At 36.8% G+C, this 27,949-nt stretch overlaps 1 protein-coding gene across 1 annotated transcript in view; it reads right to left on the reverse strand.

The window, feature by feature from the left end:
• LOC131431420 (potassium voltage-gated channel protein Shaw-like) overlaps positions 1 to 27,949 on the reverse strand; it is a 203,010-nt gene that overhangs the window by 61,058 nt on the left and 114,003 nt on the right. Inside the window, exons 4-6 of the mRNA XM_058597120.1 lie at positions 4,594 to 4,788; positions 4,297 to 4,515; positions 267 to 870 (exon numbers count right to left, since the gene is read on the reverse strand). Coding sequence (XP_058453103.1) covers positions 267 to 870; positions 4,297 to 4,515; positions 4,594 to 4,788 — 1,018 coding nt within the window. The remainder of the gene's footprint in view (positions 1 to 266; positions 871 to 4,296; positions 4,516 to 4,593; positions 4,789 to 27,949) is intronic.

Genomic DNA, 27,949 nt, shown 5'->3' on the forward strand with positions numbered 1-27,949 from the left:
GATGTTTTTTTTATATTGGATTAAACGAAGCCACGCGAAAGCACGGTGAATAGCAGGTCGTTAGTTTGGGCATGGTTAGTGATGAAGATGAATGATGAAAAACAGAGTTGAAAAGAGAAAGCAAAGTATGAAATTTTGTAGTTCAAACAAGGTAGAAATTTTTATTATTCCCGGAAATAACTTAACAGTTGACGTTAATTGCAGACTGTATGGACCTGACTGGTAATTAAAGCGTAAAAAAATATGTGATATATTTTCATATTCACCTGTAACCCTCGGAGCCCTAAGTTGTTCAACGGGCAGCACCCGTCGGCGCTTTTTCGGTAGCTTCGCCCTCGCTTGGGTATGCGAATAGTACATGGCAAAATTGCTTACGATAACCGGTACCGGAAGCGCGATTGTCAGCACACCTGCCAACGCACACAAGGCACCTACAAACATTCCGATGTAGGTTTTCGGGGCCATGTCGCCGTAGCCCACCGTGGTCATCGTGACCAGAGCCCACCACAGTCCCAGCGGAATGCTGTTGAAGTCGTTGTGCGGATTCGCCTGGATTCGTTCCGCGTAGTACACTAGGCTGGCAAATATCACGATGCCCAAGACTAGGAAAAACACCAGCAGTGTTAGCTCCTTGGCAGAGGCCCGAAATGTCTGAATTAGGATCTTCAAGCCGGATGAGTGTCGAGTCAGCTTGAAAAGTCTCATGATGCGGATAATGGAGAAGAACTCCAGGATGTCGGCATTCTCGAGATGGGAGGCAAACTTCTGTAGCACCAGATCTACGTAGAAGCTCAACGTAGCGATGTAATCAATAATATTTACAGATGAGGTGATGAATTCGCACTTGTGTGGGGATGAAATGAAGCGAACCTGGAAGGATAAAATTGCTTGTTACTCTTGAGATTTGTGGTTTATCGTCATGACCGGTAACCGTCAAAAACTTCATTTGATATTTTTTCCATAACCCAACACGAAAAATATTACAAATGTTTGAACATAAAAAAGCGAGAGTGAAAGCTTTTGGAAAAAATGTCAACTCAAAACCACGGATTGAACTGGCAACCTTAATCGTGAATTCTGTTCTCTGCCATTGCTCTCTCAGAGTCAGGTTTCAGGGAAGCTCAATGACAGAGCAGTTCCACGATTTTAAGAAACTTGATGCTTCTGCGTTCTTTCATGTTTTTATTTTGGAATGGTTGGTTCACATTTTGTTGTACTTGACAGAATAAATATAAGATAATTCTTTAAATAAAATTTTTATGACACAATGAATATACACAAAACGAATGAATTTGAAAACAGAAATTTGTTTGTTTTGAGATGCTTTTAAATGATTTTTTGGAGTTTGGCAGGGTTCTAATGCGACTTTTCGAAGTTAGGCTTTTTTACGAATTTTTTTTTAAATTTCAAATATCTTTGAAGTGCATGTATCGTGGAGATTTCATGTTTATCAAGATGTAAAAAATTAACAATCAGTGCAGTTCGTATCCCTAACCGAAGAAAAAAGTAAATCCAGTATTGAAAACTCTGAATAAAGTATTGTAATTTTGAAAAAGTCCCGGATTGGCGGTTCAATGCATAGGACGCTGGTCTTACAAGCCAGTTGTCGTATGTTCGAGCCCCGACCTGGAAGGATTCTTAGTGTCAGTAGGATCCATAGTACTAGCCATGCAATGATTCTGTACGCTAAGAATCGGCTGCGAAGTCTGTTGAAACAGACAGGCCAAATTTCACAAAAGGAATGTAATGCCAAGACTTTGACTTTGAATATTGAAAGTATCTCATAGTTGCTTTAATATCACAAATGTTTTCTTCATCTGTTATTGCGAAAGAAGCTTTTTTATTATGTAAACAACCGTTCGTGGGCATACGATTTTGAGACAAGGAACGATAAGATATTTCCCTTGAAAAAGGCCATAAACAGTGGTCAAAACGTCGGGCAGTATATAACAGCTGTTTTTATTTAACAGACCGCTAAAGCCGCAACCATAATTATTGCAAAATACCTGTACGGTCGATTAATAATTTTTCATATTTAAACCTGCTGATTTTTTCTGTAATCAATAACTGCACCAACACTAAGATCCTTTTTTGAACGCTATTCTGAGATCATTTCTATCTTTTTAAATATTTTAGAATCTTCTAAAATGTTGCAGTTGATTTTTGAAGAGTAGTAAATTTCGAGAATGATAATAGAAAATTGTGAAAGATTCCAAACATTTACAAAATCGTTTAGGGATTAACCTTATTTTGTGCTAGGGCATATAACCAATATCGTCTTAGCTTAGCGATTCAAATTGAATCTAAGATGAAACGTAACGATAGTGATTTACAAAATATTCCAGAAAATAGCAGAAGTTTGAAATAAATTTCCGAAGATCTCAAAAAGTTGCTTAAGATTATTAGGAACTTAGTAAATATATGTTGATTCTGAATTTAGTAGATTTTTAGATGCCATAATTCAAAAACTTTCTGTAGTGTTTATTAGTTTTCAATAATACCAATAATTGATTGCAGATAGCATATTGATTCGACAGCTTATTAGGAGATTCAGAGCAATTTCAAAAGTGGTTTTAGAATTTTTTCAAATATATGCAAACGTAAATAATTTCATGGTATTTAATAAAATTTGAAATTTTTCGGAATACCTCTTAAATTTCAATATATTTCTATACGGCTTGATGATGATTCTAATAATAAAGAATATTTTAGAATGCACCAAAAGATTGCAACAAACCATAGAATGAAGAATGAATTTATGTATTATCAGTAGATTCAAAATTGTTTAAGATAAAGAGTCCAGAATATTCCAATGATGTAGAAAGTTTAGGAATACACAATGATAATGTAGATAACTCCTGGATATTTCAGAAATCTGAAGGAATGTTTCGTAAATTTGTAAAGATCTATGAGCTCTTCGAGTTTAGAAAAAAATAAATTTAAAAAGAATTCACTTGGTAGAAAGATTTCAAAAGGTTTCAGAAGATTTCAGAAGATTTCAGAAGATTTCAGAAGATTTCAGAAGATTTCAGAAGATTTCAGAAGATTTCAGAAGATTTCAGAAGATTTCAGAAGATTTCAGAAGATTTCAGAAGATTTCAGAAGATTTCAGAAGATTTCAGAAGATTTCAGAAGATTTCAGAAGATTTCAGAAGATTTCAGAAGATTTCAGAAGATTTCAGAAGATTTCAGAAGATTTCAGAAGATTTCAAAAAATTTCAGAAGATTTCAGAAGATTTTCAAAAATTTCGAAAATCACGAAGATTTCCCAAGATTTCCGATGATTTTTGAAGACTTTTGAAGATTTTCAAAGACTTCCAAAGATTCCCGAAGACTTCTGAAGATTTTCAAAGATTTCCAAAGATTCCCGAAGATTTCCGAATGTATTAGAAGATTTCAGAACAGTTGCTTGAAGAAATGTTCAAATCACATCAGAAGATTTTAGAAAATTTTGAAGATTTCAGAAGAATTCTTATAATTTCAAGGCAGTTTCAATGTAGATAATATCAGAAGATTACTGATGGATTTTGGTTCGAAGACATTATAGTACTTTCCTGAAATCTCAAGAAAGCTTGAAAAGATAACATTGCAGCAAAAGCGTAGAAGAAAATTTTTTGGATGCATTGAATCTATCGAGATAATTAAAAAAATGTAATTTGATTTTTGGGAAAAATGAGTTCTGATGAGATTTTATTAAATACAATTTCAGGAAATTCCCGAAATGTATATGGACGTTGATTGCAAATATCGATGATTCGACGAAACATTTTTTTTAAGAAATTAGGATGGCTTCAGATCTTTAATTACACCAGACGAAACATTATAATCATAAATGCTTTTAGAGCGGTTGGAAGAATTCTAGAAATGTTGCTTGAACACTGAATGAATATTTAAATGCCTAGGGTCTGGAAAGTTTCTAACCATTGGGTAAATTTCTAAAAGCTTCTAAAACTATTTTGAATGAAACAAAAAGATCGAAAAATCAAAGGATTTTGATTAGGTCGTAGAGTAATACAGAAAAGGTAGATTTTAGTGCATTTCAGCATAAATTAATTGAATATTTTCTATTTAAAAAAATTCTAGATGATATTTTCAAATATTTAGACACTAGAGAGAGTGAAATAATTTTATCGATGAAATATGTTACGGGCAACATCGTTATTAGTACGACTTGAAATTTGAAGAAAGGTGTTCGTAATAGAAAAAAAAACTAGCTTAATTTCATTATAAATTATGACCGCCATGCGTTCCCGTTAGTTTTAAATTTTCCTTGTTTTGATCACAATTGAAACCTACCAAGATTTCTAGCGTGAACCATGCATTACAAACGCATTCGATGTAGAAGAACGCAACATGTGCATTCGTGTGATCCTTGTCCAGAACCCAGGCCGTGCTCCCGTTGGCAGTATTGACCGTCAGTTTCCGTATCACCGGTACGCGCATATCCGGGTGTGTTTTGAGGCAAAACGAGAGGATCGATACGCAGATGAAGAACACTGATATCACTCCGATTATCTAAACAAAAAAAAAACAAGGAACGATAGAAATCAGTGACGGTTGATTTCACTCAAGCAATTCGCAGGAGGAACCCACTTTGGCAGCATTCGAACTGTACGGTTCGTCGAATAATGACCACATCTGGGGCTTCATGTGCTGCCACCACGACACCGTTCCCTTGTAGTAGTCATCCTCGTAGCCGAACTTTCGAGCTAGTTCTTCTTCCGTTGGTTTCTCAGTGTCCAGGTCGAGTCGTTCCAATACGGCTAACGTCTCCTGGGTGTCACGATGCTGCGAAATGAATGATAAATGGTTAGAACTCATCAACGCTCAGCACAAATTTTCACATATTTCAAAGTTGATTTGGGTCGGAAATCGATTCGATTCAATTCGGAGCGACCGGCTCAGGGACAACCCGAAGAGAAGCTTTTATCGTTTCGGACAAACTGACCGAGAATTTAAATATTCATCGGACGGTCCCAATGCAATCATAAACTTACTGAGTTATTGGGCATCGAATAACGAGGTTATGTGGGAAGAAAGGAAATGCGTAAAATTTCGATAACAATTTTCGATTATAAAATTGAAGACTTCCAGTTCGTAAACGGATAAGAGTTAGTTCCGAGGCTTTGGTTTTTGTTTGGACGCATACTAATAGAAAACTGCTGCAACAAAGGTGATTCATTTTTTATGTTTCACTGCACTACAGACTTTTGTTTTTGTTTCGAAGTGATTTATCACTGAATGATTTCATAATTCATTTTTTCAGCTGATCAAAATCCGAATCCGGTTTTTTTCTGACAAATTAATTTTAAAACAATCACTGAAATAATCATTATATCCCAGAGATTTCTGAATCAACAATATATGTTCGGCGAGTTATTTGAATTGCAAACTTTTGATCTTATAAAAATAAGCGTTGACTAGCGAAAACGTTGCACAACTTCCATTCAACTCACGATCGATGTTCGATGACTAATTCTTGAATGTCAAGAGGCAAAATCTGTAATAAATGGTTTAGCAAGCAAAGCATAAAGCGAACACAACGCCGTGATATGTATAACTGGTTTCAGGCGCTGCTATTTAACATTGTAAAATGTTCCAATGTGGAGTTTCGGCGAAATACCAAACAATTAAAAGCGAGGATAAATAAACGTTCATCATTCATTTTCATTGTGGTTAATTATTACTGATTCAAGTGTGAGTTAACTCATAGCTGAATATACATATCGAATGTTAAAAACAAAATTCATGCATTAACACTCCTAATACCAAGCCTAAAAAAGTTACGCGAAGCACCAAGCCTCAAAAAAAGTTGGAACGGTAACTTTGAGCTACCATAGCTCAGTTGTTACTTGACCAATTTCGATAAATTTTTCACCCTCAAATTTTGTGAAGTTTGTAGATTATTTTAAGTATATCATTATTGGCAATCTTTTAGGAAAAACTAATGAAAATCAGATTTTTCCCGTTCCAAGTTTTTTTTCGAGCTCAAAACGTGCCCTATCTGCATTCATGCGCCACCTGCATCGCGAATCGGATATTGAGAACTTCAACTTTACCGAGTCATAACTTTGTTGTTAGTCAACCGATCTTCAAAATTTGTTCACCATTGGAAAGGTAATACTTCCAGAAATAAAATGCACTGAAAAACCCGAAAAGTAGGATTATCTACCCAAAGTTATAATGAAAACTGTAGATAGATGACCTAAGAAAAGATGAGACTTTTTACTATGATCGTAAATATCTCGAAATTCAAAGCGATGACCTATATATTTTTATACATCATTCGATTGCTAGTGATACCAGCTACAATTTTCGCTCAATTACCATTCCTACACAATCAGAAGAAAACATTGAGAAATCGATGAATTTATAAATATATATGAATTTTTCATTTTTTTCCACATGTTTGTATATAACTCGAAAATTAAAGCGATGACATGTACATTTTTTTGATTCAAAATATTGAAATCATTACCAGAAACAATGTATTGATGATCAAAATTATATATCCGTTCAAAGAATCTCAAGAAATTTGGTACAAATACAGAGAATTTGTGTTATTGGGAAAATTTTGCTAAACAACATGAAATCAAAACTTTTAAATTTTATGACATATATTTTTTTATTATTTTAGTTGAAAATTTAATATAAACAAAATTTACAAAAAAAAAACTGAAACTTGGATTTCACTGAAAATTTTAAAATTTTTAGTAAATAACCTAAAACTCTTAAAATATTTTTGTATTGGACAAACGATCTAAACAATTTTTATGCACAACACAAACGCATTTGATAACTACTAAAATTCTCATTTTGTTGTAGGTTTGCCGTAGAATCTCAAAAAATAGATAAAAGATCGGAAATTTTAAAATTTCCGAGTTAAATTGCATTGCACAGTGGTCCGGATCCACAATTTAGGGGGCTTTGTGGCTTAACCTTATACTTTAGAGCTATGATGTCTTCAAAACAAATGATCAGTGAAGATAAGCCATATATCGATTAGAGTACATGGTATTAGGGTGGCTCTTATTATTAAGGTGATCCGAAACTTATTTTCCGGATGCATTGAGATAGAGGACTGCATTTTTCGGCAAAACTGTAGATAAACTTATATCGAGCAGCTTTGCTGAGGACATCATAGTAGTATCTGCAATGGTTTTAGTGTTACAGCTATTTTTAAAGAGCAACTTAGGGTGTTCCTCAAAAAATCAGATTTTTGCCTTTCTCATATAGAAAGGTTATGCAATCACTGTGAAAACCGACTTTTGAACCGAGGCCCGGAGGGCCGAGTGTCATATACCATTCGACTCAGTTCGTCGAGTACGCAAAATGTCTGTGTGTGTATGTGTGTGTGTATGTGCGTATGTGTGTATGTAACGTTTTTTTGCACTAACTTTTCTCGGAGATGGCTGAACCGATTTTCACAAACTTAGATTCAAATGAAAGGTCGCGTGGTCCCATACAAAATTACTGAATATTATTTGGATCCGACTTTCGGTTCCGGAATTATGGGGTAAACTGTGCAAAAAATTGTGAAAATAAGTGCACTAACTTTTCTCAGAGATGGCTGAACCGATTTTCACAAACTTAGATTCAAATGAAAGGTCTTAAGGTCCCATACAAAATTCCTGAATATTGTCTGGATCCGACTTCTGTTTCGGGAGTTATGGGGTAAAATGTGCAAAAAAAAAAAGAAAATATGTGTTCTAACTTTTCTCATAGATGGCGCGACCGATTTTCACAAACTTAGGTTCAAATGAAAGGTCCTGTGGTCCTATGCGTTATTCCTGAATTTCATGCGGATCCAACTTCCGGATCCGGAAATATAGGGTAAAGTGTGTTGAAAATTGTATACCATCACTGAAAATGGGGAAAATCCTTAAAAAAAATTCTAAATCAACCTCAAATCTTTTCCAATTTGATGGTTTTTATCAGTAGACGGTCAAACAAATCTATTTCGGTTATTCTTTTAAAAATCGAAGAAAAATAATTTTGCATGAGAAAGACATCATTACACCACTAGGTGGATTAAAACAGGTTTTTGCTCTAGCATTTATATTTTTCTCTTTTCGTATAGGTATCTTTGAACATCTTTTAGAGTTTGTTAAAACCAATTTTTTAATGACTGGCGTGTTCAGGTAGCGTTTTCTGAACCGAAGTTATGAGCAAAACTTGTTCAAAAACAGGTTATTTTTAAACTGCTATATCTAACATTGAGGAAAACGAAAAAAAATCCATTTCTTGTATTTGACAAAAAATATTTTCGGGCATGTTTATAAAAAAAGGCGGAGGAGATATTTTTTAAAATTTTTTTAAATTATGTTCATACATTGGATTTTTTCATTGAAAAATATTCGTATCAGTCATTTATTAGCTTTATAAGGTATTTTTGTCTTCTAAAGTGTCAAATTAATTCAAGTGCATATTCGGGAAGAAATCGTTCTGCATTCTTCGGGGAATGCAGAATGGTGTCGCTTTTGTAAAATCTCTAACGCCTCTCGGTGGTTGGAGGTTTTATCAACCGTGCATTTTGGCACCTGCAGATCGTTCAGCATCATTTCGGGGATGCAGGACGACTTATTTCTTTATGTTTTGTGCTGTTTTCCCACCTCACCCAATTCTCAATTCCCTTCCATGTTCCTTTTATCCTTCCCTTCCCATCAGGAAGTTGATGAGAAGCTACGCAAGGCACGAATCTCCAAATAACTAGGGGAACATGCCACTTGAGCCAATTAGTTCTGATAACATAGGTGCAGGGTTTCATTCAGTAAAAAGCATTCAAACGAAGAGGTTGTTTTTCGAGACGAAGACAACTGTAAGCTGCGAATAGATTGGTTGGTTGGTGCTAATCGCAAAGGCTGCTGCAAAGCCAATATTCGGGGCGATTCCAGTTTCATAAGTGCCTGAAATAGTGGAACTCACTTCACTGAGAAATATGGCCTAACCGATTTGAGAACTGTTTCAATTTGTAGGTTACACTAGTTCATGCACTAGCTTTCATGTTTTTCAAAAATCAAACAAAACTGTTTGAAGAATACATTTTTATATGAGAATAAGAGAGATATGAGAAAGGCATCATTACACAACTAGGTGGATAAAAACAAGTTTTACTTAATTTCGTATGATTTTTGTGCTAAATTCCGAATTCTACTTTTTCTAAATTGTTTACTAATAGAAAATTCAAATAATTTTCGAATTCTATACATTCCGAAATAATTCTAAGTTTGTGATATTTAAATTCTAATATTCTATCGATTATAATTGAAGTCGTTTAGGATAGCGGAAAATTTAAGATATATTTTTTTGTTCTCAGTTGCTAGTAAAACAAAAATCAAGCAATATTTTTTTTTTAATTTTAGTTGGTTTCTTTGACCATGGGTTAGTATATAGAATTCGTATAAATTTACGCACTATTTCTTTTTGTAAAAAGCCATTGAAATAATTTAAAATTTTCGTGTTGTCACAAAATTTATTTTATTAATAGAAACAAATTCTACATCTCTTTGAAACAGATGAAATCAAAACGGATTCCAATATTTTCACTTTGATTTGCAGAAACGTTATACGCAATATATATCAGAAATTTTGAAATTTCCGATCTTCTACCGATTTTCTGAGATTTTACGGAAAACCTAAAACAAAAAAACCTAATTTTAGTAGTTAACAATTCCGTTTGGGTTGTGCATAAAAATTGTTTAGATCTTTTGTCCAATACAAAAACATTATTATTTTTAGAGTTTAGGTATATTTACCAAAATTTTTAAGATTTTCAGTGAAATCCAAGTTTCAGCTTTTTTGTAAATTTTGTTCATAATAAATTTCCAACTAAAATAATAAAAAAATATATGTCATAAAATTTCAAAGCTTTGATTTGTTTTTTTTTTGGCAAAATTTTCCCAATAATAGAAATTCTGTGTATTTGTACCAAATTTCTTGAGATTCTTTGAACGGATATATAATTTTGATCATCAATACATTGTTTCTGGTAATGATTCCAATATTCTGAATCAAAAAAATGTACATGTCATCGCTTTAATTTTTGAGTTATATACAAACATGTGAAAAAAAATGAAAAATTCATATACATTTATGAATTCATCGATTGTTTAATGTTTTCTTTTGATTGTGCAGGAAAGGTAGTTGAGCAAAAATTGTAGCTGGTATCACTAGCAATCGAATGATGTATAAAAATATATAGGTCATCGCTTTGAATTTCGAGATATTTACGATCATAGTAAAAAGTCTCATCTTTTCTTAGGTCATCTATCTACAGTTTTCATTATAACTTTGGGTAGACAACCCTATTTTTAGTTTTTTTCAGTGCATTGTATTTGTGGAAGTAGTACCTTTCCAATGGTGAAAAAATTTTGAAGATCGGTTGACTAACAACAAAGTTATGACTCGGTAAAGTTGAAGTATTCAATATTTTCTATGCGACGTTTATGCCAAAGGAAAGAAAATTGGAAAGCAGATAGGGCATATTAGGCGCGTGAAAAAAACTTGGAACGGGAAAAATCAAATTTTCATTGGTTTTCCTTTGCCAATCGTCTGCTACAAAGTTTTGGAATCAATCTACGAACTTCACAAAATTCGAGGGTGTAAAATTTATTGAGATTCGTTGAAAAACAGCTGAGCTATGACAGCTCAAAGTTACCGTTCCAACTTTTTTTGAGGCTTGGTATTTGGAGTGTTAAATATGTCGACGGTATTTGAATTTCAAACTTTTGACCTTATAAAAATGGGCGTTCGCTAGCGAAAACGTTGCATACGTTCCACACAATTCACGATCGATGTTGTATGACTAATTCTTCAAAGTTAAGTTTCCAAATTCATAATAAATGGTTCAGTAAGCGAACAGGCCCAAACATGTTGCGGGACAGCCATACAGCGAACGGAACACCCATTGTTCAGTATGACTGATATGCAGGTGACAAAATTGATGCATTAAATATGTCGACTGCCCACCTGGGTAAAGAGGAAGTTATTGGGTAAACCTGTAAAAACATTCTCAATCATATGCATGGAAATTAAAAACAAATGTTATCCTTTTCCGGATACTTTTTTCTGGTTAATAATTTCATTAATATCATATTATCCAGTTGAAACAAAAGAAATCCATCCAGATTGCTCTAGTGATCGACAATTATTAAAGTATCTATCAAACAAGCTCGAACTTATGTTCGCTATAAAGGTGACATTTTGCACTTGAGCGATTCCACTTGAATTCGAAGGTAGCTTTTTTTTACCTTTCTCATATAGAACTTTGATTGGATTAGTCAAAAAGTAGACTAGTAAAAGTGTTATATACAGATCTAATCAATTCGTTGAGTCTAGCAATATGTGTATGTGTGTGAAAAATAATCTCACTCACATATCTCAGAAATGGCCGAACCGTTTCGTACAAACTCTGATTCAAATGATTCCATACGAAATTTCTGAATTTTATCTGGTTCCGGAATAACCGGGCTGTTTTGCCGACCCTCGCTAGTAAGCCTGTAATCTACTGGTTTGTCCGGCTTACTCAAAGCTGTAGTTTTTTTTGTCTTAACCAAACGCGAGCACCCGTGAGCCCGCATTATTTATAGCGAAAATTTGAACACGAGAACAAGGATACAATCCTAAACACGCCTTGTTTACCCAGATTATTCGAGGCTATTTGAAATGCCTCAGCCCGATCCAAACAATTGACAATACCCGAATCAGACCGATGCGAAAAAAACCGTATTAGTCTATTTGTAGCCGGCTAACCGATAAGAACTAGAAATATTATTTGCCCTAACTAACAGATGAATCAGACTAAAGCGCCATTTACACTAGTCCGTGCCGTATCCGGAACGGGTCTGGACCGAATCCCGTCCGGGTTAGGCTTCAACTTTCTGTAATAAAGTTTCTCACGAGACCGTAACATGATGAAGGCTACTGTTGAGCCATTGATTGATATGATGGTATAAGTGACGCAAACGACAAAACGCGTTGTACCGATTTTCTCTGACTTGGGCTTGTTTGAAAGCTAATATTGGGCTATTGATCAAGTTCAAACATCAAATAGCTGTCGCTTTCGACTTTGAAGATATAATGGTATAAATGACGTAACCGACATAGTGCGTTGTTTTATTATCATTTTTTCTCAGAGATGGCTGAATCGATTTCAACAAGCTTAGGCTCGTTTGAAAGTTACTATTGAGCCATTGATCAAGTTCGAAGATCAAATAGCTGTCACTTTTGGTGTCGGAGATATAATGATAAGAGTGACGTAATCGACCAACTGCACTTTTCTCTTCGGCGCAAGTTTCTCGAAGATCGGGAGTCGTAATCTTATACACGCCAAAATCTTTCGACGATACCTGAGTCGAACTCGAAAGTCATAGACACGTTTGAAAGCTACTATTGCGTTATTTGAAAAGCTCACAACACGACCGTTCTGCACATAACTGTTATATGTACCTTATCATAAAAAAAGAACCGGAATTTTCATTTTGAAATTCCCGCGCTTGTCCAATCGGTAAACTTTTATTCTCTCAACGTTGACAACACTTTTATACACATTCTGTCAAATTTTGACGCATGTCGTACGATTAGTTTTTGTTTGGCGTCTATACAAAGAAGTTGAAAAATTTTCGTGTGGCGATTTTTATAATGGATGGTTTCGGCTCGCCTTCGAAGCGCCATTCGGTCGATTGTTGTGCGGTCTCGACGTCATATTCATAGATCCACACCTCATCACCAGTTATAATGCATTCGATGAATGGGGGGTCACTATCTGCGTTAGAAATCATCCCTTTGGCCACATCAACACGACGCTGTTTTTGAATGAAATTCAGCTTTTTTGGTACCAGCCGAGAAGCGACACGTTTCAAACCCAAAACATCAGTTAAAATGTGTTCGGCTGATCCATAAGAGATGACCAACAACACAGCCATCTCTCTAATCGGTACAGAACGATTTTGCAACACGATTTGTCTCGCCGATTCAATGTTTTCTTCAATAACAGATGTTGTTGGGCGACCAGGGATCTCATCATGATCCAAGCTTGTACGACCACCTTTGAAACGTTTATACCATTCGTGTTTTTCCTAGACACGATTCATCTAAGGCCTTTTCTAACATTTTCAACGTTTCGAAACACTTAAATCCATTTGAAACACAAAGTTTGATGCACGCACGTTGTTCTAAATTTTCATCCATTATAAAAATCGCCACACGAAAATTTTTCAACTTCTTTGTATAGACGCCAAACAAAAGCTAATCGTACGATATGCGTCAAAACTTGACAGAATGTGTATAAAAGTGTTGCCAACGTTGAGATAATAAAAGTTTACCGTTTGGACAAGCGCGGGATTTTCAAAATGAAAATTCCGGTTCTTTTTTTATCTTAAGGTATGGGACTATTATGCCTGCAACGGCATTTAAATGGCAAGAGAAAGGCATTTTCACACCACTAGGTGAATTAGGAAGGTTTTTTTTTTAATTTTACTACTGCTGAACATCTTCGTCATCGAGTTGGAAAAATGTGTCATCTTTGTGCGGAATAGAAAAACATAAAACGCAATGATTGTGATGTGTGTTACTAATTTATACGGTAGTGGCACGGAAGCAGCACGGTAAAGTAAGAATATGCGATAAATTAATACCGGTACGTTATGGGCACGGCACGTGTCGCAGTGTGAACTGCGCTTAAGACGGTCAAAGGTCGCGAGCGCACTGGCAATCCGTCGTTGAAAGAGTTGGCTACTGCGAGGAGAGCGAATACCCCACCCGAATAACTTGCTAGTTTTTAATAAGTTAAGTTCGAACAAGCTGCAAATTCGGATAAGGGGCTGTCCATCAAAGACGTCACGCTTTTTTGACGATTTTTTACTCCCGATCCCCCCATTGTCACAAATTGTCACAGAAGCAAATACCCTCCACCCCCCCTATGTCACATGTCACGAATTCAAAATAAAAAAAATTCATCTCAATACATTCTCAATATGTATGACAAGCCATACAAATATGAAGGGAAAATCGATTTATTGCATGCTGTCATTAGATTAAAAAATATCCCTAAAACTACAAAATCATCGGAATGATTTTCTTAATATCAATTATTTAAATTAACAGAAGTATTTGGTGGAAATTGATGAAACATTTAAATCATCTGTTTTATTCCTCCTACGGGTACACAGATATATTATTGTTTTAGGTAAAGAATAATATTTTCTTTAGTGTAGCATACAGGGCTGAGAAAATAAAGACCAAAACCTCATCAAAATGAGATCACTGCCGGAGAATCTTTTAATGATCAGTTGATCAGTGAATTTTAAATCACATCGATCAATATCGGTACTGATCTTCCGTCACACAATGAAGTGATTTTGAGCTAAAATGATTCTTGATTTATGTAAGTTCAATCATTGGATGATTTGATAAGCTTTGATGTTGGTGGAGGAAAATCACATATGATCAAGATAAGACATGACATGATCTACGTCTAAAATCGTTGATCTCCTGCCCTTTTTCAAATGGAGTTCAATTGAATAAACTGCATCAGAATCAGATAAGAGAAATTCTTATGATATACTATTATCAATGCTAGAAAATCAAATTACTGAAAAAATTTTCAGTGTATAACTTAAGTTAAACCGTTTGAAGGCATCTTTTTCTTTTTTACTCATATTAGGCAAAATTTATTAATTTCGCTAATTTACTCGCTCCTCCGTGCACTTTTGCTAATCACAACAGAAATGATTTCCTGCATCACTCATTTCCGAATTTACAAGAAGAAGCTTTTACATCAACAAATACACGTCACAAAAGGTCACGTTTTATGAAACACCCCCCTCCCCCTTGCGGCGTGACGTCTTTTATGGACAGCCCCTAACAAGAATTCACCCAGTTAATACTCCTTCATTTCTACGATTGAAATACAATTCGGCAGTATCACCATGAAATGACTTTTTTTGGAATAATGATCTCTTCGCTTTAGCTTTCTGAGAAGTAAAATGTCTCTTGGCTTTCGGCAAAATGCCTTTCGGCGGAATGTCTTTCGGTGAAATGGCTTTCGACGAAATGGCTTTCGGTGAAATGGTTCTCGGTAAAATGGCTTTTGGCGAAGTGAATTGACTCTCTTAGCAAAGAAGAATGGCTTTCGGTAAAGTGGCTTTCAATGAAATGACTTTCGGCGAAATATCTTTCGGTAAAATGGCTTTCGGTGAAATGGCTTTCGGCGAAATGGCTCTCGGTGCAATGACTTTTGACGAAGTAAAATGACTCTCTTAGCGAAAGGAAATAACTTCCGGTAAAGTGGTTTTCAGCGAAATGGCTTTTCACGAAATGACTTTCGGTGAAATGGCTTTCGGCGAAATGTCTTTCGGTGAAATGGCCTCCGGTTAAATGACAAAAATAAACTTTTACGAATACCACTCCTCATGTTTTAGGCACTCTGTCGGTAAACTTGAATGACTATTTTGTTTCACCATCTTTTCATTTCTGTCGCATTCTGAATCACCTTTTCACTCATCTTTAACTTCTGTTTGATAACTGTGCAATATTTCTCTGGTGGACGAAATTAGGAGCAGTTGAATTCATTGATGTCTTTTTCGAAAAAACACCCCGTTGTCTCAAAACCACTATAGCCCTTCTCCGCTGTAGTTACAAATTGCTAAATTCAGTTCGGTTTTACATCTCATCCAAGTCAGTCGATAAAACAAAACCGCTTACGTTCGGGACAGAAAAAACAAGTACAGTATTGTGTAATGAACAATAGAACGACCTCGAAATGAGTGAACCAAACGAACAAAAGCTACCGCCGACACGAAAGAATACAATTGTTGTTGACTTCAGGCAGTGCAAAATTCGACCTTCGATACAAGAGCTTGAAGGTTTGCTTGAGAAGCAAATGCATCTTGACATTAAACGTGTACATTTACTTTAATGCAATAAGACAAATAATGTTGTTTACATCCAGTTTTATAAAGAGTTGGATGCAATTCAATTCGCAAAAGACAATAACAATGTGCACTATGTGGAGCACGAGAACATTAAGTACAACATTCCAGTATATATGGATGATAGTGCTATAGAAGTGCGTCTTTACTCAAGCGTCACCGATTCATATATTCGCAAAACTATGTCCAAATACAGAGAGATTCTCTCTATCGAAAAAGAAAAGTGGAAGAATTTTTTCCCCGGTATTCTAAATCGCGTACTTTTGTTACGCATGCGCTTGAAGAGGCCTATACCTTCTTATGTGATTTTCGGTCAAGATACAAGAATTCCGTGCAAATCACTTGTTACCTATGACAATCAGATGGTCATATGTCAATATTGCCAAAAAGCTGTTCACTACGGTACGCCATGTGATAAACTGGACAAGGAGACAACTACACCAAAGGACAACGGTGCATCCTTCATACAAACCCCAAGCAACCCCAGTACACCTGTGACAGCCGCCAACAACAATGAAGCATCCCCTTAACGAAACCATCAGTATCCTCTATAGAACAAAGTACACCGGCTGCAGTTAACAACTTACCCTCCAACCAACCAGCAATTGCAACCAATGTACAACAAGGTGCATCTACAGTAAGTAGCAACGAAAAGAAGACGGAAATCGACAACAATACCATCGATGCGGCAATGGATGATGAGAAGAACCACGAACGAAGGGCCCCTCAATCCTCGCAGGAGGGAAATTGAAGCTCCTCTCCCCCTAGAAAAATGGTGACAACGAGATCCAACTCAAAAAAAAATTATTTAAAAAATCGGCTCAATCGGTCACGTAGAGCTTGTACGCAAATAGGCCTGAATAGAAAATATCTCTAAAATAACTTTCCAAATTAGGACAAAACTTTACAGATCTGTTGTGAGCATCAATGCATGAAAGAATGCGTATTTTCTGGCACTCGTTTGTCACGAGTCCTGGTTTTTTTTTTGTCTGCAGCTGCAAATATTTTGCCCAACCATAAGATTACTTTGCGAATTTATCAGCTAAAACGAATTTGGCTAGCTAGAGACTACACCTTGACCTAAGGTTTTATGGAAATTTTTTCTGGGAAAATGTTCATAATCCATCTTTACCTGCGTTTCGTCTTCCACAAGGATGCTTTTTTCGTATTTTTGCGAATCTCATTGTCCAACTTTCGGCATGTACTTTGGTTAATAGATTCTCTTTCAGTGTCCTGCATAGATTGCTTACTGGCCCGAAAAATCAAAATCTTTCTCACAGATGAATTAAAACATAATCCAACAGTCCTGGATCGGCCCTAATTATTCTCAATACCTTCTAATACAGCTTCCGCTTCTTAGTTCTTCATGTACGCTTGCTGTGATCAGGGCTGGCAATAATCAACTCAGTACTTCATCATCACCGAGTTCAGCTCACCTGCAAATCGGTTTCAAAAGCATCGCTGAACGAGTTGAGTAACTGGGTAACCATTTGTATAGAGAAAACATCGTCTCAACATCGTAGTGTCAAGCAATCAGCATATGAGCGCTGAGTGCACGTCAAATATTCGAACAAACTGAGAGACGATTTGTGAGTTGAGATTTGATGTGTTTGTGCATCAACACATTGAATCAGATTCTTATGAAACTGTCTCGCTTGTATTCCCCACCCACCAGAGTTGCCATGGGCGGCCAATGTTTGAATCGATGCCATTTCAATCCATTTCTCAAGACAAGCTCTCGTATGCTGGAAAACGCATTCGTTTCAGTAGCCAGTTGTGTTTAGCTCGAGACATGAAATTCAATCGTTTATGGTATACATCACACTACGGTTCGACATTTGTTTTCGTACATTAATGCTCGTGTTCGTTTTGAGTACCAGCAAAAACAAAACCGAAAATCTGGGTTGTGTTGGCAGCTCTGTGGTTTAAGAATACACTCACCGGTGTAGCTCGGTACGGTGATGCCAAACTCAGTACTCACTTTTTAAAACTAGGAATGAGAGTTAAATGCTATGAAATCAAAACTGAGAACCATCAATACCATCATAATTTGATGTCAGCGGTGCTCTGTATAGGTGAGTGTGTTTGTTTAAATCAGCGATGATTTTCATCTTTACCATCATTTTTCGGATTGCATCGTAAATCATGTGGTGAGCTGATGAATAGAAAAAATCAAATCTTATGAGCGAGTTTTTGCCACCCTTGGCTGTGATCCTATCGATTGATATCATGTCGCTCACGGAAATGGTCCGGAATGCCGGTAGATTTAGTCAATTCCAACGATTTTGCGATTTGTCACGTCGAATAACTGCTTTGAAACGAAATGAATCGCAACGAAATTTTCAACACTGAAAGAGGAAATATTTCAAAACTTAAGTAAAATTTACAGTGTGTTTAGATATCAAAAGACTCAAGCTTTAGAGTCAAGAATTGCACACACATTGCAATGTAGGAAATTCGTTCGAAACTGACGTTTATCAAATTTCTTCAAAATTCTTTAAATGAGTTCGATTGTTGATTAGTTAATTTTTTCCACAACCGTTCAAAGAACTAACTGATTAGTGTTTCATCTCTGCCACCAAATGCGAACAAATTATATAAGATCCGAGTAAGTGAATATAACACAGCGAGATTTGGACGAGCATTAGACCGTCCATTAAACATTATTTCGCGAATCTTGATTAATGACAGTATCAACAATTGCCACGTGCAGCAAACTGGTATTAGCAAGTTCTGGCAAACGAGAGGCAAATCTCTTCGCCAATCCGCTTTGTGAAGTGGCACTCTACCCAGCCAGCGCCTCGTCAGTCAGGCAAGCTGGTTGGATTCGGAGCGTACCAAATACTCTAAATAATGCTTATCGCAGGTCCCGAACGGAGGTAATAAACAGCTGCGAAAATCTTAGCCCGGGGCATCGCCGGTGCTGTTGGCTGATATTATAAAATATTGATCTCTGCTGTCGATGACAAATCGCAATAAATGTAGCGAGACTGTGCCAGAAATCCCGGAAGCGGTCGATGGATGTAAAAACTTGGAGAGCCGCGCACTTCGATCCTGCAATTCGTTGCTCTTCTGTGTGAGCATTACGAGCGGAAAACCATAGAGAACAGACGTCGAAGTTGATTATTGAAATTCTATAAAAGTGTAGTTGAGGAACGACAAATGAATGTTAAGCAGAATGACAGAAGAAACTTGAGTACGATTGAAATCAGTAAACAGATTTTTCTTAGCTCGTTGTTGAGGAAATACTTCGAAGCCAGCCAGCCCGTCTGTTGTCTGTGAAGGAACAAGTTTTCCGAAAAATATATAGATTGCCGGCAGACTGACTACGTACTTTCCACGTTACACAACGCGTCGTGCAATTTTCCAGTAGATGTAGCGAAGCAGTTGTTGAGTGATGAAACTGAAAGATGAGCAGAAACACGTTTCGTGTGTTTATTTTAGTAAATGGAATATGCTGAGATTTTGATTTGTTTTGTTTGAGAAACGGTTGCAGTTGATGGATTAACATGGTCTCGGTGCATTCGCAGATCTCTTGGTTCGGTTTTGTATCATTTAATCTATTTCTATTGAATTTATTTGCGACATGACTCCAGCAATAGCCCTAAGCAATCAACTGCATGTATTGAAATTCAATTCGATTTGTAATTTATACACTGCGTAATGAAGGGATAGGTAGGTTTGTTACAATACTTCGTTACAATTAAACAAACAAACAGGCCACTTGTCGAGCAAAAATAGGTGAAAGTATTGTTTTTCCTAGGAATAATCTATACCATCTCTGGTTGAAATACGTTGTTCGAATTGGAGGTCAGTACTTCTGTTCTATTTCTAGACTCTTCGGAATGGAAATGACTTAGTTAAATCCTCAGTCAGAATCTATATCAATAAAGCAAAGGGTGGTTGTGTTTGGACTTGTCGGTTTTATGTTGCACAAAATCACTCCCACAAGTGATAAAGCACAGTTGGTATTCATTTGTGGTCTGTTCCAAGATGCGAGTGTCACGAAACATTGCAACATCTAGTGAAGAAAGGTTAACATTCAAACTCATGAGTGCGCTACAATAAACAAGTGCAACATTAGTGTCTTCTATCCCCGAACATGCATATCTGAAAAGCAGCATTTCTGCCGAGCTCGCCCGCCCTTATTTGGTAACGTCCCGAACCGTGTAGTTGAACAAAGAAGAAGAAAATTCATTATTCACCACCATTCAAATGGGGCAGATTAGGTCCTGCCAACAGTATCAGAAGCCAGATGCCGGTCCATTGCACTCACCATAAGCACTGGAAACAGTACGCAGCAGCACGTTCCGGGATCTGTCGGAACATTTAACGACGTGTTTGCACCGATAGTTGTGCGACATGATGCATAAGCTAGCGCACCACAGGGAAATTAGTCTGCAGTAAGTGCCTTTCCTGTCGCTTGACCAAAGCCAGAATTACTTGATGCACCAACGGTCGGAGGTCGGTGATGGTGACTTTCGTCCATGACTATCGGTCTGTAGTCTGCAGTTTACTATCGGATGTGTCAAGCGATGTGGAAAATGATGGGATTTCAACATGCTAGGATGTTCTTTAGATATTCCGGGAAGAGTGAATTTCGAGGAAAGGTGTTGATTTCTGATTATTCGATTATTGGGTTTGATTTTTGTTGAAACTAGTTATAGTATATATTTTATTGTTTTTGCTCTAAAATTGAGCCCATTTTATTATTTTATTTTATACTGTTTTTGCTTCATTCAATCCTATCAACCTTTGTCATTTCTAAGGCTAGTCTAGATGTCTTCGAATCAAAGAACATGTGAATTTGTGAATCATGTTTGTAACCGGTGCTTTTAATTTAATGTTGGAAAATTTTGATAAATAGTTTGCTTTTGGAGGCCATCTTTGTAAAGGGAGATTTTTTATTAGTTTAGTATTCGAGTTGTCTGAATTGGGTTCCCGAATTATTTTCAATTTAATCGATTAATCAATTTGTGCTGTTTATTTTTTAATGATTTATTAATTTTAGTTGGTTTGACATAAGGTCGCCATATAACTAAGTTCAGTTTTTAATTAAATTATTTAATTTTTTTATCGTTACCAATACCAATATGATGTATGTACATATTCTCTGGGGACGTATGTCTTTCCTTGTGTTAGTTTTTACGTTTTCGGGGAAATTGTCCAAAATGGCGCACCAAACAGAACACGTGCGAAATACTTATATACCTAATATATCTCGATTATGGTTCCAAGAATAGTATAGCACCATTTCAAAAGTTTCACGATTCGTCGTTTCATCTTTGGCAAGATTTTGTATCATGCCATTAATGTCCGTCGATAAGGATGTCCTTTCTTAGTGTGAAGCAAATGACGTATAGTGTGCATCGGAATCAGTCAATCCAATTGACCTAAACTACGTCCTATCGGTAGGTAGATATGATATTTTCAATTTGCAAATTCAACTTGGATTGCTATTGATGACTATAAAATAATTTCATTTTCATTTTTAGTGTAGCGATAGGCGAAACGAAAATCCCCGTCACAAGAAAATTTCGTATTCATTTTTGTGATTTCAATTCTTTGGTGTCTGAATTTGGAATCAAACAGATAATAGGGTAAATTCGGTACCACTTTCTCTTTCATTCTACTATTATTTGTACACCTGGACCTGGAACAATCTGATTTGGACACTAAAGAAACCTACTAGTTGTAAACGATTACGGGGAATCCACAGCAGAATTAAAAGAAGGAATACTTCGGATTTTTTATTCACTCAAGCTTCTTACAAAAATGCTCAACGGAAAATTTACTCTGAGTAAGAATTTCTGAGCTGCGTCCACCATTTTTCGCGAGGTAACCGATTTTTTTTATTTCTAGTATTAACAAGTATTTACGCTCATGTAAATTGTTTCACAAATAATCATAATATTTATTAGATTTTTCGTTTCGAAAATTTCACAAAACTCAACAATAATTTTAGATATAGAATTATATTTTTTTTTTTCCATAAATACGTTTATTTCTTAAGGCAGTTTACATAAGTTTTTCTTCGCCGTAGCATCACTTTTACATAATATTCTTATCCTAATTTAATTCTAACATAGTCACAACGTTTTGCATTTATTAAAACATATTCTCTTATTACTTAAATATCATCTTAGGTAACTCGTCATTAATTATGAAATCTACTCGGAAATATTATTTGAACCAAACGATTAACTTCTATAAATTATAAAATAAGCTGTTATTTTCAGACATTTTGTTAATAATTTCATAAACTGTTTCGAGTTTGTTTGTATCATTACATTATTTTTATTCTATTTTAGCTATTGGTTGAACTCATGGACGCAGCTGGGATCAGAACTAAGTCTTGAAAGGGGCCTTTATTAAATTGAAACTCCAGTTTTCTTTATGAAATGATAAATAAGTTTCATGTATGAAAGGTCACGACAAGCAAGAATGTCTCGAACTGGGATATTGGATAGTCTACCTTGGGTACGCAAAGAATTTATTAGTTGAGATCTGACATCACGATACTCCACGCATGTCCAAACGACATGATCAATATCTCGATAACCTTCGCCACAAGCACAATGATTAGTCTCGGAGAGCCCAATTCGAAGGAGATGTGCATCTAACGTGTAGTGATTGGACATGAGTCTGGACATCACACGAATGAAATCTCTACTCACATCCAGTCCCCTTTGTCGATATTTTCGGAATAATTGAGTGCATCCACCGACCCAGATCATCTTTATCCCAAGAAGCTTGCCAGCTGGCAAGTGTTCTTTGGCGAGACGAGCTATAGAATTCGTTGAAAGCAATTGGTCTCTCATAAATTTCACCCTCAATAGCACCACGTTTGGCTAAAATATCGGCTCTTTCATTGCCAGGAATGGAGCAATGAGCCGGGACCCAGACTATAGTGATTAGATAATTATTGTTCAATATGTCGTTCAGGCACTGTTTTATTTTGCCCAGGAAAAACGGTTCAGTCTTGCCAGACATGTTTGAGCGAATGGCTTCAATTGCACTCAGACTATCTGTGAAGAGGAAATAATGGTTTGGAATTAATGTGACGATTACACTCAAACTATAATGAACTGCTGCTAGCTCTGCTATATAAACAGATGCAGGTTTTTGAAGCCTAAATGAGGCCGAAACATTATTGTTGAACATACCAAACCCTGTCGCTTCTTCAATTCGCGATCCGTCCGTGTAAAACATTTTCTCAGAGTCAATATGCCTGAACTTACTTGAAAATATTTTTGGGATTTCCGTCGAACGTAGATGATCCGGGATTCCACGCACTTCGCGCTGCATGGATGTATCGAAAAATAAAGTTGAGTCAGGGACATTTAGGAGGCTGACACGGATAGGAATATATCTTGAAGGGTTGATTTCCTGTGACATATGGTTAAAATATACTGTCATGAATTTTGTTTGAGATCGAAGCTCGACTAGTCGTTCGAAATTATTAATTACCATGGGATTTAGCACCTCACATCTTATTAGCAGGCGTGATGAAAGCTCCCAAAATCGATCTTTTAATGGAAAAACTCCCGCCAGAACTTCAAGACTCATTGTATGTGTCGAATGCATGCACCCTAAAGCAATTCGCAAACAACGATACTGAATTCGCTCCAGTTTGATAATATGAGAGTTTGCAGCGGAACGAAAGCAAACGCATCCATATTCCATCACTGAAAGTATCGTTGTCTGATACAATTTTATTAGATCTTCCGGATGAGCACCCCACCAAGATCCTGTTATTGTTCGAAGAAAATTTACTCTTTGTTGGCATTTTGTTATCAGAAACCTAATGTGTCCTCCCCACGTGCATTTGGAATCAAACCACACCCCAAGGTATTTGAAAGTCAAAACCTGTTGGATCATTCTTCCCATCATATGAAGCTGAAGCTGCGCGGGATCATGCTTTCTTGAAAAGACGACCAGCTCTGTTTTTTCCGCAGAGAATTCGATACCAAGATGAACAGCCCAATCGGACAAGTTATCTAAGGTATCTTGCAATGGTTTATGCAGATCAATAGCTTTGGGTCCAGTAACTGAAACCACGCCATCATCTGCCAATTGTCTTAGTGTACATGGGGTTACTAGACAGCTGTCAATGTCATTTACGTAAAAATTATAGAGGAGCGGACTGAGGCATGAGCCTTGCGGGAGACCCATGTAACTATTTCTGAGTGTTGCCAAATCGCCATGTGAAAAATGCATGTGTTTCTCTGACAAAAGGTTGTGCAAATAATTATTTACAACCGCTGGGAGTCCATTTTGGTGAAGCTTGTCTGAAAGAACATCAATGGAAACTGAATCAAATGCTCCTTTAATGTCTAAAAATACAGATGCCATTTGTTGCTTTTGAGCGAAGGCAATTTGGATGTCAGACGAAAGTAATGCAAGGCAATCATTCGTCCCTTTATTTCTACGGAAGCCAAACTGAGTATCTGACAACAAACCGTTCGTCTCGACCCAAGTGTCGAGACGTCGTAGAATAATTTTTTCGAACAATTTTCTGATGCAGGACAACATCGCAATGGGTCTATATGAGTTGTGATTGGAAGCTGGTTTCCCCGGTTTTTGAATGGCGATAACTTTCACTTGTCTCCAGTCAGGTGGAACAATATTTTGCTCAAGAAACTTGTTGAACAATTCCAACAAACGTCTTTTTGCGAGGTTGGGCAGATTCTTCACCAAGTTGAATTTAATTCTGTCCAACCCTGGAGCGTTATTGTTACAAGACAAGAGTGCTATAGAAAATTCCATCATTGAAAATGGGTTATTAATAAAACCATTATTTGGAGGAGATTCCCGTATAATGCTCTGCGTAGGAACAGAATCTGGGCAAACTTTCCTAGCAAAGTCAAATATCCATCGGTTCGAGTATTCATCACTCTCATTGCCCACGTTACGATTCCTCATTCGTCTGGCCGTGTTCCAAAGAGTGCTCATTGAGGTATCTCTTGACAAACCTTCGACAAAATGTCTCCAATAGCTACATTTTTTGGCTCGAAGTATGCTCTTGTACTTGGTTTCTAAAACCATAAGTTTTTCAAAATTCTGAGGAGTTCCTCCTCCCCGTTTTAGAAACGTCTTGCAAGCATTTTGTTTTGCGAGTTTAGCCTCTGAGCACTCTTTGTCCCACCAGGGGTTGGGAGGCCTTCTGTTAGTCGTTGGCCCAGGAAAGCGTTTAGTTTGGGATTGTTCTGCTGCCTCCAGAATCGAACAAATGAGGAAGTCATATTCTTCAAGTGGAGGGAGCTCTTCCATTGAATTCAAAATACTAGAGATACTACTTTGGTATTTAATCCAGTCGATATTTTTTGTCAAATCATATGGAATACTAGCGGAAGTAGCAATGCAATTGCTACTGCTAATTGAGATGATGATTGGTAAATGATCGCTACCGTGTAAATCAGGCAGTATTTTCCAGGTGCAATCTAGTCGAATTGATGTTGAGCAAAGAGATAGATCTAATGCACTTGGGCGTGCCGGAGGTCTTGGGATCCGTGTCATGCTACCCATATTTAATACCGTCATGCTAAAATTGTCACAAATGTTTTGTATTAAAGATGATCTGCTATCATTGTAAACGGAACCCCACATAATACCGTGCGAATTTAAATCCCCCAGAATCAATCGTGGTGCAGGAAGGGCTTCAACCATTTCATTAAGCTGTTGCTGTCCAACTTGTGCTTTTGGAGGAATATAAACCGAAGCTATGCAAATATCTTTGCCTTTAATGTTTATTTGGCAAGCAACAACTTCTATACTAGAAGTTGAAGGGATGTTTAATCTATAAAAGGAATAGCATTTCTTAATTCCCAAAAGCACTCCACCATACGGAGAGTCTCTATCGAGACGTATAATGTTAAAATCATTAAAATTTAAAGCTATGTTTGAAGTAAGCCATGTTTCGCATAAAGCAAATACATCACATTTTTGACTATGCAATAATATTTTAAATGAATCAAGTTTTGGCATGATGCTTCGACAATTCCACTGCAGGACAGTGATTGTATCATTTGCGACGGGTGATAAATTATCCATCAAAAGATACAAAACCTGAGACAATTGGCCATTGAGCTGATAACTGCTTCAAAAAGGTTCTAGCTATTGGAAGGAATGCCATTATGAGGGTCTTTAAGGGTTCAGATATATTGAATGCTGAGAAAATCCATTCAACAATTTCCGAAAACTTCAGTAATCCTGTTGGTGGCTGTGAAATGGAGCCCACTGGATTATTATCTTTTTCTGTACTAGATCCTGGATTGGTTTGTGAATTTGACAAACCAGGAGGCACAGGCTTTGGTTTTGACTTTTTTTGTTTAACACGGGGATCTTTTTTTGAAGATGAAATTTTAGGTGTCTTTTTTGGTAATTTGGAGGAAGACTTCTTTCTCTTAACTGACCCTTGGGTAGTGATAAACGAATTACCTTCACTATTTTCGTCAGAATCAGAGTCCTCTGGTTCCTCTAGATTTGAAAACCCGTTTTCGGTTTCCAAAGGGGGGACATCAATGACCGTTTTAAGCATTTCTGCATATGTGCGCTTAGACCGTGCTTTTAAAGAAAGCTTAATTTTGTCTTTGTGCACTTTAAATGCAGTGCATACTGAAATATCATCATGAGGACTATTCCCACAATAAATACATTTTTCAATTTCCTTGTTGCAATCATTATCTTTATGAGGCCCTTCACACTTAATACATTTTGGTTTATTACTACAGTAAGTAGCTGTGTGGCCGAATTTTTTGCAGTTCGTACAATTCATTACATTTGGAACAAAAAGCCGAACAGGGAGGCGAATTTTATCGACATAGACATGGGACGGCAACGCAGACCCGGCAAATGTCACTCGAAACGAGTCTGATGGGCGATAAACTTTTTTTTCCTCTTCATGAACTACTGAGTACAGTTGTTTGCACTCCAGTATTTTCACACCCTCAAGCATAGAGTTCTTGAAACGACCAACACCATGCTTGAGTAAATCATCTACCGAAAGACTCGCTTCGGTAACAACACCGTCAATTTCGACATCTTTGGAGGGTATGTAAACTTTATACTCTTTATTGAAATGTTCCGAAGAGACAATATCATTCGCGTGTTTCAAATTATTTACCACAACACGAATTTTATCGTTATTTACTTTTATGATCTCTTTGATTGAAGAGTATCGTGATGTCAAACCTTTATTAATTTGAAAAATGTTTAATGGCTTTGATATACGTCTAAAAAAGACTATCCAAGGCCCAGAAGAGCTCTCCTGATATTTTTTCGTTCGTGGGGGTATCGGATTCATGCTAGGATTTACGTCCATGGATTCATCCATTACATTAAAATTTTTAACTAAACTTTAAAATAAAATTTGAAACCAACACTACACAGTACTCAATCAAAAGGAAAAGAAAAAACTTCTACCTTGAAATTGTTGTCTATCTCCGTTGCACTGCCGTGTAGATCCTCGTTGCTCTAGATGTTCTTGTTGGATGTATCTGGACGTTGATACAATGCTGAAGCTCACTGTAGCGATAGAATATGATGTGATGCTACTGCTACCTGACATCCAGCACCACTCGAATTCCGATTTGCTTTCGTCTTCGCCAGCTGTAACCAGCGCAGGTCACCGGTGTATACCTGCGTGTTGTATGGCAGTGGAAAGACCGAGTTGTCTTGTCTCCTTCTTCCTAGTGCTCCGCACCGATATGCTTCTGCACCGAAGTGCCTTCGCACCGGTGTGCCTTTGCACTCTCCTGCTTCTATGTGCCTTTGCACTCTTCCTCTTCGATGTGCCTTTGCACTCTCCTGCTCAGCACTTGTGGCTGTATATTGCGGCCTGGGTAGAGTTTGGGAAACGCCCTTTGTTGTTTCCTTCACCAGCTTGGCCCAGCACTAGGGCTCTCTTATGCAGCACGACTATACGTTTTAACGGCTGCTGCCAACAGGTCTCTACCTGTAGTTCAACCGTTGTCGTATTTAACGCGTGTAAACCAACCAGCGTTATTAAACTGTACGCT

This window comes from Malaya genurostris, chromosome 2 (assembly GCF_030247185.1).
Source record: "Malaya genurostris strain Urasoe2022 chromosome 2, Malgen_1.1, whole genome shotgun sequence".
In the NCBI taxonomy this organism is placed as follows: Eukaryota; Metazoa; Arthropoda; class Insecta; order Diptera; family Culicidae; genus Malaya; species Malaya genurostris.